The sequence below is a fragment of the Hydra viridissima genome, unplaced genomic scaffold, assembly GCF_058129835.1.
Source record: "Hydra viridissima isolate aposymbiotic clone 2 unplaced genomic scaffold, HvirCarnegie_v1 scaffold_1, whole genome shotgun sequence".
Taxonomy (NCBI): Eukaryota; Metazoa; Cnidaria; class Hydrozoa; order Anthoathecata; family Hydridae; genus Hydra; species Hydra viridissima.
Window position 1 is genome coordinate 36453021 of NW_028324300.1, and position 15794 is coordinate 36468814.

The window sequence follows — 15794 nt, forward strand, 5'->3', positions numbered from 1 at the left end:
TAAGTGATTCATTCGGTTTGACTCAAACTGCGAATATAAAGCTCTGATGGCTTTTTGAATTACTTAGTATTTTCTTGATTAAATTTTTATGGATAGATGACGTTTTTATTTTCATGATAAAAATTTTACAGATAAAATTATTTAAGGATCAAATTTGTTTACTTTCTTTTTATTCATTATTTACAAAATATTTTTTGGATTTTGCTTTCTCTTTTGATTTGATTTTGATTAAAGAGCAGTAAAAGAAACTATAAACTAAACCTTAGAAGAAATAGGAATACATCCATTTGTGATCACATCAAAGATAGCAACGAGGATTTTCTGAAAACTATAGAAAAATTATTCAATTTAAATATATACTATATATTTTCTATTTAAATATATAAATGTAATTTTATGGTCTTTTACGATACTGACAAACTCAAATTCGTTTTCATTAAAATTATCCGCTGATGCATTAGCGGCATTTATAACATTTTCTTATTTGAATCAATTAAAAAGTTATATGCGAACTCTTCACCCAATGCGGGTTAAGTTTGATTTTAAAACATCGGATACAGAAGGAAGCTTTGATTTCAGAATGAATTGCAAATGGCATAATTCTTCCCAAAAAAGATTTTAGCCGCTTTAAAAAGACCCTTTGGTAGCCACTTTTTGCAATAATGTGCTGCCTGAGTCACATTATATTCGCTCTTGTTCCAACCCAACTTGCTATCTGGTTTGGACAAGCGAGTTTTTACCGGAGAGAAATAGGAGCTGGTTAAGAATTAATCTTAGATTATACAAAATTGAGTACGTTTTTTTCACGGTAATTTTGAGGCATATAGTGATGCTGTAAATGTAAAATAGAATTAAGTTGTTTTTTTAAAAAACGTTTTCAACTAATACAGATACCTTACAACTGTGAAAATGATAAGTCGCATTTTTTAGTCGAAGATTAAATTACTTATATCTTATCATTTTTTGTTTTTTTTCTTTTCTTTACACTTTGTTCTAAACTCTTTACTTGTATTTATTTCTTAATAGTTATCTTTTTAAATCTGTTTTTAAAAAAGTATACTTGAGTTTTAGTCATGTTTGTTAGTGCGAAATTTCTTGAGCAACACTTTTCAGTATTTGATTTAAAAAATTTGTTTACAAGACATTAGCAGCATCCATGTTTTTATAAAACCCTGGAAATTTCAAGTTCACGTTTGAATTCAAATTACAGTTCAAAGTTCAACTCGCCCCAAGCCCCATTTGTAATTTGTTGAATGGTTGATCGACTACAAAAACTTCAAATGCTATTGTTAACTAATACGTCATAAATGGGCGAAGTTTAAACATAAACACACCATGAGTAGATTTTACGACGTCATTTCTATGCATAGAAAGATTTTAATTTTTTAAGTTCACTGATAGAAATTCGCTTTTTTAAAAAAGCACCGCAGAATGTCGTATTCTGTTTTCAAATGACTATCAGTCATGCGTTTTTTTGTTTTTAAAAAAAAAAAAAAATGCATCTACAACAAATTTTAAAGAACTACACGATGTTTGTTTTACATTTTGTAGGGTAATAAAATAAATTGAAATAAACAAAAATAATCTAAAAATAAATAAATAAAAATAAAAACTCAATAAAAAACTAGCAATTAATCAATAACAATTAATAATGTTACAATCGGCTAGATAAAAACTTTGCTCTTAGTTGATTTACAATTGTAAAAATTAATTACTATAGAAACTGCACAGAAATCTGCACACTTTTAAACTTCCAAATTAAATCTCAATATATTTAAGGTCAGTTTTGGCTGTTTTCTTTCCTTGGATTTTTTTGCTTGCATTAATGACCGTGGTTACCACTATTGCCTTGTTCACAGACTTTTCCCTTTTTTACAACAAAAAATCTCTTTTTATTAATTGGATAAGAGAGGAGCAAGGGGGGTTGATTCCTATCCCTTTCAAAAAAATTAGTAGAATAAATTTTTTTTTAGTAAACAGAATCAGTCATAACTTTATAAATGAGTTTTGTTCATAATGTAATTTCTTCCTGACATGTAGAAAAAATTCTTAAAATTTTAAAAATATAAAATTGAAAAAAAAAAAAAAAAGGTTCTTCACATTACCCACAATAAAATGACTTAATTCCATCAGATTTTCATCTCCTCTTTTTCCCCTTAAAACAAACAAAATAAATACAACAACAACAGCAAAACAAAGGATTTTTGCTGCAGGTTTTGCTTGTCCTTTAAAGCTATTCAATAAATATTCTAAACACTTTCAACTATAAGTCCCAAAAGAACTCAAATATACTCTTTGATACTTTAAAAATAGTAAAACGTAATCAATTTTATTCCAAAATCCTTTGGTGCTTTTGAAACAAGAGCAGCATTTGTAACCGTTATGTGTAAATCTGTTAATAAGGTGAACTAAGTATTGCTCACTCAGATCTCCTAGCTAACAGAATTAGGCCCAAACCATCAACCCAATCTTTCAAAGAATGATTATCCTCAATATTCTTGTTGGTATATAATATATTTGTTGAAAGCCAATTTAATTCATTTGGTTTCATACAGTTTTCCAAAATTAGCCATAATATAAGTAAATAATATGCAAAGTGATGCCAATTATCTAAAAACATTATTTAAATACAAACAGGTACAAACTATTATTCTAAATAGAGGCTTAAAGTAAGATAAACTAAGATTAACTTTACTTAGAAACTCAGTTTTTAGTGCTACTCTAGATCTCGTGTTAATTTTCTTTTCTTAGGAGATTTAGAAGTAATTTACTTAACCATTCATTATTTTAACTTTATGAGAAGACGTAAACAAGGATGCAAATGGTCATGAAATATTAAGAACTTTTGCAACTAAATTTATAAGCGCTTATAGTCCGTAAATCTGGACATTTCGTTAAAAGAAGGGATAGTTAAAAAAAAGTGCTTTGTCATTTTTAAAGTGAAATGTTCATTTTTTATGTGTACACTTAGGATTTAATCTTAAAGGAAGACGAGGAAATGTCCGGCAAGTTTTCCAAGTTTTTTAAGACATTGTAATACAAAGTAGTATAATAATTCCGAGACTAAAATCGCAACAGCTTGATTCAAAAAACATTTATCCAGAGAAAAGAAAAATTAATTTATTCTTTTAAAAATATTAATTATCTGCATGCGTTAAAAATATTAAACTTTTGGCAGCCTTTAAATTTTACTTATGCTCGTCTCGTGTTGCTTTCGATGTTTGTTTTTTAAAAATATTTTATGAAAATTAATTTGTTTTAAGTATGAATAAAATCTATCCCCCCCTTTCCCCCTTCCCTTCTGTGAAATGAATTTGTCACAAACAAAACCAATAGAAGAAGGGTTTTAATGTTTTTTAAAAATGGTCAAGACATAGTCAAATATCAACAATATCATGTAAATATCCGTATTTATCTGCGCTCCAACTTAACTAACCGACGATCATTCTTAACTAGCAGTCTTGAGAACAATTGTTCCTGTTGATTTATTTGTCTAATACCAGCGCAATGCGCTTTGTTGAATACTTTTATCCAAAGTTGTCAATCGAATAGCAGAATAAGATTCTTTCACATTATTCGTATTAAGTTTTCTCTTTTTGTAGTGTATTGAGTGTTCAGCGTTCTCACAAACACATGCATACCTGTAATATTTATAGTATATGATGAACATATTTTAGCCATGATTATTGATGATTGCAAGTATATTTTGATGTAAAAATTATTGAGGCGTGTTCTAAAATTAGTTTTTGCACAAACCCAGCAAATATTTAGTCTGAAAAAAGACGTCTTAAATATGTCTTTTAGACGTATTAGACGCTTTTTATACATCTAAAAGACGTCTTTTTTAGACTCGATGTTGGCTGGGAAATTTGTAACTTTGTTTTTGGTTGGGTGTACCATAGGGTCCCACTATCATGTTCACCATGGTCTAAATTCTTATTAATAATTATAAATTATCAATAATTATAAATTAAAAATTTATAGTTATGAACTATTAATAATTATAAATTATCATATTCACCATGGTCTAAGTTTTCTTTTTTTTTTTAAGTCTCTTTCATTTTTGTTTTATTTATCAGCAGATTTTTTTAAAACTCTCAGATTTGAGTATTCAGTTTGAGATATAACTGCAAATTCCTTATCATTGAACCCATATGAAATATCGGAGATGCTCTTGATCTTGATCTTGATGAGAGGCCTTTCTCTAATCTTTAATTTTTCTAGTTTTTAATTTAAAACCTATTATTTCGTTACATCAACATAAATATGAGGCAAAAAAAGTTGATAAAGTTAACAATGTATATTATATTCCCAATTTACATACATTCCTTTAGATTGAAATTATTCATCGTAACATATCTTTTCTACTTTTGATGATGAAACAAAGGTCATATATTGCAAAGAGTTTTCGAGGCCTTCTAAGCCACTGCGTATATTGCTTATGCGTAATTCTGGCCCTGCTTACGCGCACATCTAACCTTTCAATTTTTTATATTATGCAAGTAAAAAATATGCACAGGAACTTACTAAAAAACATACAACATCAGTTTAAAATCTATTTTAGTTACGCTCTAGAGTTGCACAGGCATCATATTAAACTTTTTATTTTAGTTTTTTTTTGTAATGACGCACAAAAATACTCAGTAAAAAAACCTTTAAAATATTTTCTTTCGGACGTCATAAGAATTTTTTTTTTTAAATGCATTTATGCAAACATTCTATATAAAAAATATGCTTATTTTCAAATATGCTATATTCAGAGGCGGCAAAAAAACCACTCAAAGTTTAACTATTAAAAAACTCATGAAAACTTTTTACAAACACTCCTTTACAAACGTTCGGTTAGCACTTGCTACCAGCAGGAAAGATCTGCGCTAAAAAATGGGTATTACGTATGCCCAAATAGGCACATTTGCGAAGCAGAAATAATTATTTAAGAACTCGATGAGTGGAGTTCACTACTTTAATGAAAAATACCAAACAAAAAAAACCCAAATTCGTAATTTTGGACTAATAGTTGGGCCTAGCTATCAATGCTGACGCTAAAGTCGAGAGAAAATATTTTGATGCGAACTAAAAACAGATGAAACTTAATGAAGTTATTAAAAGACATTAATTACCTTTCAGGAAATGTTTTTGATAAAATCTTACTTTCCCAACTTAAAGCGGAAATTGGTTAATCGTTTCCTGGAGGAGCAGGAAAAAAAAAAAAGAATGACATAGCTAGAATAACTCATACATCAGAAAGTTTAACATCCGTTTAATTTCAAATATTTTATAAGATTAAAACTATGAGGATAAAAAGATTATCTAAAACTCGAACAAATTTTGATTCATATGTAAAATATAAAATAGGCATTTAAAAAAATTTCAGTCAACTACCAAGTTTATCTTCAAAAATTGTGTTAAGGTCTCCATATTCACCTTCATCTTCGATAAAGATTTAAAGAAAAAGATTGTTAAGCAAAAAATTAATAGTATAAATAAAGCTAAGCTAAATAAAACATTTAAAACTATATAACAGGGTTTCACTTTCTTTTTTCTTTAACTTTCTTCTGCCGAAAATAAAGTTGTTACTAACTTTACTAAAAAATTTTACTTCAGCCTTCACAAACACAAGAGATTTCAAAAGTATTTAAAAAAGGACTGGTAATTATTTTATTTTACGAAAAAAAAATTATATCTTTTTTTGCCATTTTTTTTATGAAGAAAGTTTTTAAAACTAGACAAAAACCTAACAAATTTATTTTGAAAGTGTGGCCAGTGGTACATGTCTAACAAATTGCTGCATTAGAATCTGAATAAAATATTTAATTTCAATTTAGTTTTTAGCTAAGTATTGCACACACACTCTTACACAGAAAGGCAATAAATTGTCAGATTTTGTTTTTATTACATTTTTCAGTTTTCTTGTGCTCGTTTTTTGTACGATTTCCAAAAGTATGTAAGAATAAGAAGTAGCGCATATACTTAAATCTATATATATATATATATATATATATATATATATATATATATATATATATATATATATATATATATATATATATATATATATATATATATATATATATATATATCATTAAGTTTTTTTTTTGGTTTAGTTCCCTTCTATAGCAGTAGAACCACAAAATTACTTTAAAATCTCGAGAGATTTTCTCTAGAACTAAGCGTTATTAAAGCTGATGTACATTCTCATAGGACGTACCGAAATGTTAACTTAGCTAATGTTGCGTATTAACTTTAGTTTATGCATAATTTACTGCGACTAATTTTCTATAGTCAACACTTTTACCACTTTCGTCACCATTGAAAGATAAAAAAGCAATTGACCAACGTAAGATCACTTTGGTCGCTGAACGTGTTTTACTAAACATAACCCAATAAACACAGAGTCCCCAATAGGATTATTACAAAAACGATTGTCATTCTAGTGACAAATTCATTTTTGAAGGCTCTTTGAAGTCTTTAGTATTCCAAAAGTTTTATGGGGAGTGCAAAAAAAAAAAATATAAATGAAACTCAAAGTTTCGGCGCTGACTGTAAGAAGAATTAGTTTTTACACGCGTTTGTTTTTAGGTGAAAACGTTTATTTGCTTTCTAAAAAATTCAAAAAAAATTCTGTACAATACAAACTTAAAAAGTTTGTATTGTACAGAAATTAAAACGCGATGAACAGCATCCCACAAATACACGCATCTCGATGTTAAGGGAACAAACACACGCAACTCGTAAAGTTTATTCATGTTGTATGGTTTAAAGAAACTTGTTGGTCAGCAATTGGTTCTTTAAAAAAAACTACTATGCTAAAACCACACTTAGCAAGAGAATCTTTTAAATAATTTTTTAAGTAAGAACTCAAAAAAAAACAAAACATTTTTTTGGCAGATATGGCGATGCGTTTTTTATTGGCAGATATGGCGACGGATTCTTTTTAGCAGATGGTTTATAACCATACCACTGATGGTTTATGCGAACTTTGTAATAAAAACCATTTATGATCAAGGTTTTAAAAAAAATTATTTTATTTTGTGAGCATTGAGTTGTTCTTCATGATTTATGCTTAGTACTAGATTTTTTTTTTTTAATCTAATAATTTCAATATATAATAAATTTAATCTATATTTATATACGTTACTTTAAATTAGGTTTTAAAATAATTACTTAAATTGCTCCTAACAGAAAAATTTCACAAGTTTTAAGAAATGTTTTGTGCAAGATTTTCCTATGGTGTTTTTGTCATTCTTGTGCTGATTGTGTCCATATTGTCATCGCGTTTAAAAGAGTCTGATTTTCTTAACGAAAAAAACGATTTTAATTTCGATGAATTGGAAAAAGATTTCAACCAAGAATACGTGTCCGAAAAAAAAGTTTCTAAGCAAGAGGTATTAGCAGCTTTAATTAATCTTGTAGAGAAAGTAATGAACTACATAAAGATTACAGAAGTGAAAGACGCTCCTATTTATGGTAACAACGTTAGAATATTTAAAGCTAGAAGAGTTGGCGACCAGTTTATGAAATCAAAAAAGTGATAGAGAAAAAGAGCACCTCAGATTACCTCAAACATTATACCTGTTTTACCTGTTTTATTTTTACCTGTTTTACCATTATACATGTTATACCTGTTTTGGTATATTTATATTTGGTTATATGATGTAAAAGTAAAGAATTATTTTAAAACTTTTGTACGTTTCTATTTAATTATATTTGTATATAAGTTCTTATATTTGTGTTATATTTCTATTTAAGTTTTTTTTTTTTTGTTTATGTTAAGGAATATAAAAAAGAGGTTTTATTCATGACCTGATATATTTCTCAAAAGTATTTCATTTCGAAACTCAGTTTGATTCTCAATAAATGTTAAGTAAAAAGTTTATTTTAATAAAACACAATCTCAACGAAATTTATACTCTTGTTTTACTTTGCAGATTTTTTTTTTTTTATATAACTCAATTACTCAACAAGCTATTATTTGAACAGGTTATTAAAAAATGATAAATTTCCTATTCGTGATTGCCGTTTACCAACTACGGTAATGGTTCTGTGTTCTTAATTACCAATAATTAAAATTCACATCGCTTCTTTGGCAATTAGTAGAGCCCTTATTTTTCCGTTGTCTCCAAAGTCATACTTTTATCTCCTCAATCTCCAAAACAAATATCTTTCTCCTTCTATATCTTCTGATTTTCGAACGATATCTTTTGATTTTTTAAAACAATTTTAAACTAAAGACAAAAAAAAAAAAGCTAAAATATTAAATGAAAATAATCAGTAAAAATAAAAAAAAGGAAGATAAATGTTGATGCGTTTTAAGATTTCTTTGCACGACTGTCTTAACCAAAAAAGACTGTTCTAAACCAATTGAATATCTAAAAGTACCATCTGTTAACAATGAAAAGTTGGAATATGTCTATAGACATATATGTTGAAAGAACATATATCTTTAAGAATATAGGTTTCTTCTCGTAAAGAGAAAATTAAATTATCTGTGAGCAAGAATCATAAACTTTGGTGCTGATGTCATCTTATATTAAATGTCAACAAAAACACTCAGTGATTATTTTATTAAACTCATCTCGATCTATTACTAAGTCCTCTATCATAGTTTTATTAAGTCCATCTCTGTAAGATAAGCTTGGTGTGACAATAAATAGTTATTACAAGTAAAAGAATTCCTCAGTTGTTATACAGATAGTTATTAGTATAAGAGAAAGGCCGATAAAAACAAGCATTGTTTAAAATTCGTTATTAATTTTGATATTTATGTACTTGTTACTCTTCTCAAACTATTGCGTAAACCTAAACAACTGATTGGCTATAAGTCAAAAAGTATTCAGGAAAGGTGTTTCTCTCTGTATCGTAACGGCTTATATAGAATATGTCAACAAAAATGTGGAGTTCAGTCTCACTTTATAAATCTTGCATTTTCTTAAAGGTTGATTGACGTTTAGAATTATTTTCAAGGTATTCAACATGGATATGACAAGAAGATCTGTATAGATAAAATCCCATTACTTTGCTAAATATTATATCTACGCAAAAATAATAATAATAATAAAAACAAACAAAAAGGAATAAATTGGGGCAGTAAAAGGTTGTTTATTTGTTGTTCAGCAAATAAAAAAACACGGTAATAGAAAACGGATATTACAGTTGCATTTGTGGTTATTTCATACATTATCCAATAGACGGTGCGTTACGTTTGACTGATTAGCAATTACATGTAAAAACAACTGAACCTGCAAGTGAAAAAAAAAACAACATCAGAGGACATTTGTTTCTTGAAGATACAAGCTGCGAAGAAATTTCAAGAAAAGAATGAAAACAGTCACATTACTAATATGCGTCGCTGCTATAGCTTTGAATATGAATCCGTTGATGGCATATCCTTCTCGCAATTTATTTGAAGAAAATATTGACAACAACAACTTGCAAAATGAAGTAAACGAGTTAAACAGTGTCTCAAAGACGGAAACTTATAGAAAAGAAGTAATTCTTGCGTTAACAAATCTTATTGGTAAAGTTTTTGAATATGTATCAATGAGAGAGGAGGACAACCCTGTTGAGCAAAAATATTTTGTATTTCGAGGAAACAGAGTTGGCGACATCAAGAGGAACTGAAGAAGTCGCAATTTATAAGTTACTAATTCTACATGTAACTTTCTTTTACCAGATAATTTATTTTTGTGCTGTAAAGTGTGAATCAGATTTTTCCTTTGTGAAAACATTGAAGTCCCAAATAAGTTTTGGAGTTGTCTTGTAATTGTGTACAAAACATTGTAATGACAATTATTTAACTATTGACATTGAAAATTTACCTATACTTTAACTAATGACCATTCCCTACAGTGTAGGAAAGGCAAGGTATTTAGATGGTCATTGCAAAACTATGACAATTTATCTGATATTAAAAACCCTCTTGGAATGCAATTCGATAGTAAATGTTTTTTTTCCTGCTCCTCCATTTTAACAAGTTGTTTAACAAGACTGTAAGGGAGAGACCAATTCGCTATCCTACTCTAGTAGAGACTATTGCATTTGTGAGCGAACTCTTGAATAAAACAGTTTAAAAAGTCTCACGCTTGAATTACACTAACTTGTCCAATCTATCACTTTTAACTTTATTTCAAAGACAATTTCTAGAATCAACTAGACTAGTGTTAATCTTTTGCTTAACTTTTAGAAAACAAAACAAAACAAAACATTCTTGTAATAACAAGAATTACTTTAACAAAAAGGTAGGGGGGAGGGGTGAATGGATGCTTAAACTTAAACATGGTATCTTAAAGCAACACAATTTATCAAGTGAATTCATTTATTTAACTTGAGGCTTTTTTTTGGCTTTAGTAGCTTGACCTTCACGAAACCCGTTTGATGCACGACGTTGAACTTTCTTTAAGTGCCTCATTCGCCCGGTTCCAGTAGTCCTACGATGCTTGGCTTTCTCACCCCAGTTAACTAAAAAAAATAGTTGACTGCTATCAGCAACAACAAAAAAAAATTCTTATGCAACTTAAAGCATAACTTTGATTAGGGAAACAATCAAAGCCTTTTATATATTGAGAAATATTTATGAGAGGGTTCAAACTTTTTTTGCTCATATGAATGCATTATGAATATTATAAAAAAAAAAAAAAAAAAAAAAAAAAAAAAAAAAAAAAAAAAAAAAATTGAGATCATTCAAATTTTGTATTCACTGAAAGAAAAGGGAAGAAAGTGTATATTTACAAATGAATCTTCAGCCTTTTTTTTTTTTGAAGAAAGATGTAGCATTTAGTATACTGTTGCTAATGAACAATTTAACAGCCTATCTTACTTTTTTGCTTTTAAAAAAGAGTGGAGAGTATTGAATTGCATTTAAATAGAATAATGGTATGCACATGTGAGTGATTTTCTTTTTTAAAAAAAGACACTTCAGAAGTGGATAGTGGAATAAAAATAGTGCAGCATGTTTGATTTTAAATTTTTACATGATATATTTATGACATATTATCAGGTAAATACTTGTTTTAACTCTTACCTGTTTAATTGTTGTGATAAAATTCTTATTAAAGTCAATTTATAAGAAGCAAATATTAACAAAATATTACTGAATATTTTTGTTAAATATAAACTTGCTTGGATAAAAATTCAATGTGCTCACAACTTTACAAGTTTATGGCATATTCCATCAGTATCCTTTGGGACTGATAAATTAAATGGCTATTTTCAAAACTATAAACTTTTTAAAAACACACCAGCATGAACAATAATTAACTTTTATTCTATAACTATGATAAATAACCATAAAAACTTATCTAAAATAAATCTACACATAAAACATATAGCAACAAAAAAAATAATATCATAAAAATGACTTAATATTGATAGAAAGAACAACAAAAACTCTGAAATTTGAAGCAAAACAAAAATCATACACTGACTTTTTACCATTATTTTAAGTACATTTTTGGAGTAATCTTTACAGTTTTCTTAACATTTTTATTTAACTATCAATTAACTCTTTTAGTTGTTAATTCTATTACTTACTATTATTTAAATTTATTTAACTTTAGTGGACAACTTATTTAGTTAAAAGTCAGTTAATTAAAACATTAGCACACATGCATTTTACATCTAATAATCTTACTTGACTTAACTAAATTTGACTAAAGTAAGCTTTAAGAGGTTAGAAAGTGGAAAGTTCAACTTTTTAAAGAGAATCTAACAAGATCATCAGATCAAAAGTACTATTGGTTTTTAAAAAATAGATTTTAAACTCTTTAAATTTATTTAACGCATAAATATTAAAAAGAGAAATACAATTAAGAAGCATAGGCAATATTTTTAAACTTACAAGATCTAATTTTAGCTGCTGGGTAGCCACATGAAGAACATGTCTTTTTTTGTATGTGAAAACCTCTTTTGCCACATCTAACACATAATGTATGAGTCTTGTTATGCCTCTTTCCGAAACTGGACGTTCCTTTCGTCTACAAACAAACCAATTTTAAACGGATATCGTTGCCATCACTGAAGTATTACAATTGTTAAAAGTCCAACTGAATTCCTGACTTATTGCATTTAATAATAAAAAACAATTCCAAATAACATAAACTTAAAAACTTCAGAACATATTTACAGAAATGGATATGACTGGAATCTATAATATTATGAAGATAATTGAAGATAAACTGTAACGTACCATCTCGTCGCTTGACAAGCTGGAACGGTAAAGGTCGCCTTGACGGTTCGGTCTTGTTTTGAAACAGAATAAGCGGAATAGCGTTCTGCATAATAATTCTGCTGATAAAACTGCCGTTACCGAATTAATAGGCTTTAACCCCTTAACAGTGTATGACGATTATATACGTCGAAGGTAAAGTGATACTTAAATGTGGACGACGGATATAGTCGTCGTTAAGTATGCTTTTTTAAAAAACTTGTATTTCAGGCAAAATTGCATAACTTTTTTTAAGTTTTTTCACTAAAAGATCTGGAAAAAGTTAAATTTACAAAAGCATCAATTTCATTTCGCCAATGTATTACTGATTACATATTTTCAAACTACCATAGAGCACCAACTTAATATCTGGAGGTTCTATTTATCCAATATGACTAGTTGAGAGACTTTTTCCATCATTAATACCTCCCAATCCTATCAAGAAGATGTGCAGTATGTAGTGCTAACAAAATTCGAACTGACTCTAGATACATGTGTGTTGAATGTGATATTGGTCTGTGTGTTAATTTTTGTTTTAAACATTATCATACTTCCAAAGACTTGAAATTAAAAGTTTTTTAAATAACATTATTAAAATATCGTGGAAAAAATACTTTTCAATTTTTTTTTTTACTTTAAAGTTAAGAAGTTTCTTCATTTAAATAAAAAAAATATTAAAAACGGCAATAAAAAAAATGTATTCCACAAGGAAAGAGCCGTCGCGAAAAAAGTGTTCCACTGTTAAAAGGTTAACGTTTTTCGATTATTTAATTGCTAAAGTATGTAATAAAGAATAAAATAGTCAAGCAATTGCTTGACTTGTTGCGCAACAGAAGAGAGTTTTTTTATGATCTGTCTGGTTTTTACTCAATTAACAAATGAATAAGCTAAGAATTTTTTTGGTAGATTAGTTTAGCTAATAATTTTCATAATCGCCTAAATACTGGACCGTTCAAAAATTTTGGGGTGGATCGTTGAAAAAAAAATCAAAACGAGTTAAGTTTGTTTGTGTGAATTTCAAATGCTGTCCTAAAGAATTACAACTTCAACTATTTATAGGGCTGCCCAACAATCGCATAAAACAACTTACTTTAACAGTAGCCCTATAATTAGTTAAACTTTCACTATTATTTCAGACAGCATTTCTTGAAATGAATTTATAAAAAAAAGTCATCATAGTAAACAAAATAATTATTCAAAAAATTAAAAATAGACAATTTACCAAGTTGGGTATTTTTGATTAATCATGTGTTTTCAACAAAGACAAAGCCACAACTTTTACATTTTTGAAGTCTTCTTTTGCAAATGTAAGTAGGTTAGCACGTCTTGTTGCAAGGGTACAGTGGTGTGGTAAATCTGGCCCAACTATTGTAAAACACTTCTAGCATCTCTTTTAGTTTTTGGCAGTGCTTCTCTCTTAGGCAACAGTGGTAATGGTGATTTTCCTTTTGTTTTTGTAATTTTGCGAATGATGCAGTCACAACAGAGGATTTTGTGTGGGTTGTTTTACAATAAATAATGAATTTTTTGCAGTAGGCTTTTGCAAACTACAAAAAAAAACTCCTATTTTAATACTTTAAAAGATTTGATTTTTTTTTTGACATTTTTAAACAAATCATGTTGATTAAGACCTTGTTGCAATCAAGTGAGACAATCTAATGAGGTTTACGTTGCTTGTGATTTACTTCTCATACTTTTCTTCAAACACTTTGATAAAGACTTTCATGAAAAGAACTTACTTCCAAGTTGTTGGATGATTAAGAATTAGCATAGTGTTCAAAAAGAAAAAAATAAACAGTGTTTGGTAGATGATTTTTATGGCAAAGCAAACGAAAATTCAGCGAAAAAAGTTCTTCAAGTTCTACGCCTATTAAATCATCTTGCAAAGCATTTGATATTTTTATTGAAGAGTCTAATATAAATAAAGTGAGTTACTAACTAGTCTTCTTCAACTCTTCTCGGTTCTGAGCTGAACGAACCGGTAACCGGCTTAAAAAATGACTTAACCAAATTTTTCCTGCAACCTTCACAGTTCTGAACTGTACTAATTAATGAAGTTTTTTTATACTCCATCATTTTATGTTTATTTGACCCACCTCTCATCTTTTTTTTAAATCAAACACCGTCAAGGAAGTTGTAGGTAAAAAATTGTGATAAAAATAAAAACAGCTTTTAATGTGCGCAAACTGAGTTAAGATTTGAACCGAAGTGATTAAAAAATAGCATGAATGTAGCCAAATCTGTTTTCTAAATCTTTCTTATATTATGTTTTTAATCTTTCTCTTAAAACAGGTGGTGTTCCTGGTAGATATCACATGTGCACTACAAAATGTGAGCAGATCATCAATCAAAACTGATTAACTACGCTACTTGATTGTGTGTACAGCTGTGTTTCAAAGCAAATATAAAGCAACTGCTCGGTCACAAATAATGGAACAAAGGGAGGCGTGAAGAGTAATACCCAATGATAATGTCATATTGCTGAGTAAAAACCACCAAAAGTTGCTTAAATGATTACGCATATGATATACTTGCTGACTACACATATGACATGTTTGATGATTACGCGTATGATATATTTGTAATTTATGATTTTCTCTCTCAAAACAAGAAAAAGTACTTACGACTATCAAAGATTTTTCTAAGGAAGAACTACTAGCAGAAATTTACGTATAAATGAAATAAAGATGATTAGTTGAGTAAAACTCTCCTAAAAAATTTTCCTTTACAATTTATTAATTTATAAATTTCCTTTCAATTTTTCTTTACTAATTAAGCTTTTGATTAAGAACATTTTACTAGTCTCCTGCGTCTTGAAGAGAGCAAGTTAATCAATATTTAATTAGACATCGGAGGTTGACGTGACGTTAGAATTTTCGAACAAAAGCCGAAGCTAAAAGATGTTAAACTTCGTTCTACGAAGTTCGAGTGTAAGTCAAAGAGCGGGAAAAAAATTCGTTCAACTTTACACGACAACTTCACGGAGTTAAAAACAGTTTTATGAAAAGTGATTAAACTTTTTGTATTGGATCTGAAAAAGAAAAAATAAGTTGTGTTCAGTGGAATAACATTTTATTTTTTCCGTTTGCGGACTCTTTGTAACCCACAACCAATTTAACTAAAATCTGTTAAAAAATTTGCTGTTAAATAGTTAAGCATATATTTGTAAAGAGAATTGCAAAACTATAGTTTTGTTTCAGGTGCGGAAGTGGAGTAAGACAGGAGGTTGCAACATCGAAATTTTAATTTAGCTCAATGAGTTGTTTTTTTTTGAAAATAACTCCAAAGATGCCTAATTTACATCGGCGTAAAACTAATTTAAGTAGTAAGAAATGGGAGCTTTAATGGGGATGTGGGTAAGGTAAAACGCGTGTTTTCTCATCTTGTAGTTGGTGTCAAGGGTATTTCACAACATTTTAAGTTTGATATGTGGAGAAAATAAATTATCTCTTAAGAACTAAAATGAAAAATTATGTGAACAATTTAAAACCATTTTTTAATAATTTATTGTTAGTAATACATTTCCAATAGTTTAATTTTTTATAAAAGTAGAAAGTAATCAAATTGTGAATAATTTTACTGATACAAAAAT

The 15794-nt window shown here is 28.4% G+C and overlaps 1 protein-coding gene and 1 long non-coding RNA gene across 2 annotated transcripts; both read right to left on the minus strand.

Annotated features, from left to right (window-relative positions):
- Positions 1 to 2011: 2011 nt before the first annotated feature.
- On the minus strand, positions 2012 to 4415 carry LOC149894758 (uncharacterized). The gene is made up of 4 exons (XR_016450042.1): positions 4325 to 4415; positions 2424 to 2610; positions 2101 to 2155; positions 2012 to 2029 (listed from the first exon to the last, which is right to left on the minus strand). It is a non-coding gene; the product is annotated as an uncharacterized LOC149894758 (long non-coding RNA).
- A 5882-nt stretch (positions 4416 to 10297) lies between these two features.
- On the minus strand, positions 10298 to 12269 carry LOC145192564 (uncharacterized). Its single transcript, XM_080069852.2, has 3 exons — positions 12185 to 12269; positions 11837 to 11972; positions 10298 to 10458 (listed from the first exon to the last, which is right to left on the minus strand). The coding sequence occupies exons 1-3, from the start codon at positions 12185 to 12187 to the stop codon at positions 10316 to 10318; spliced, it is 282 nt and encodes a 93-aa protein (XP_079925978.1). The 5' UTR covers positions 12188 to 12269; the 3' UTR covers positions 10298 to 10315.
- Between the last annotated feature and the right edge of the window lie 3525 nt (positions 12270 to 15794).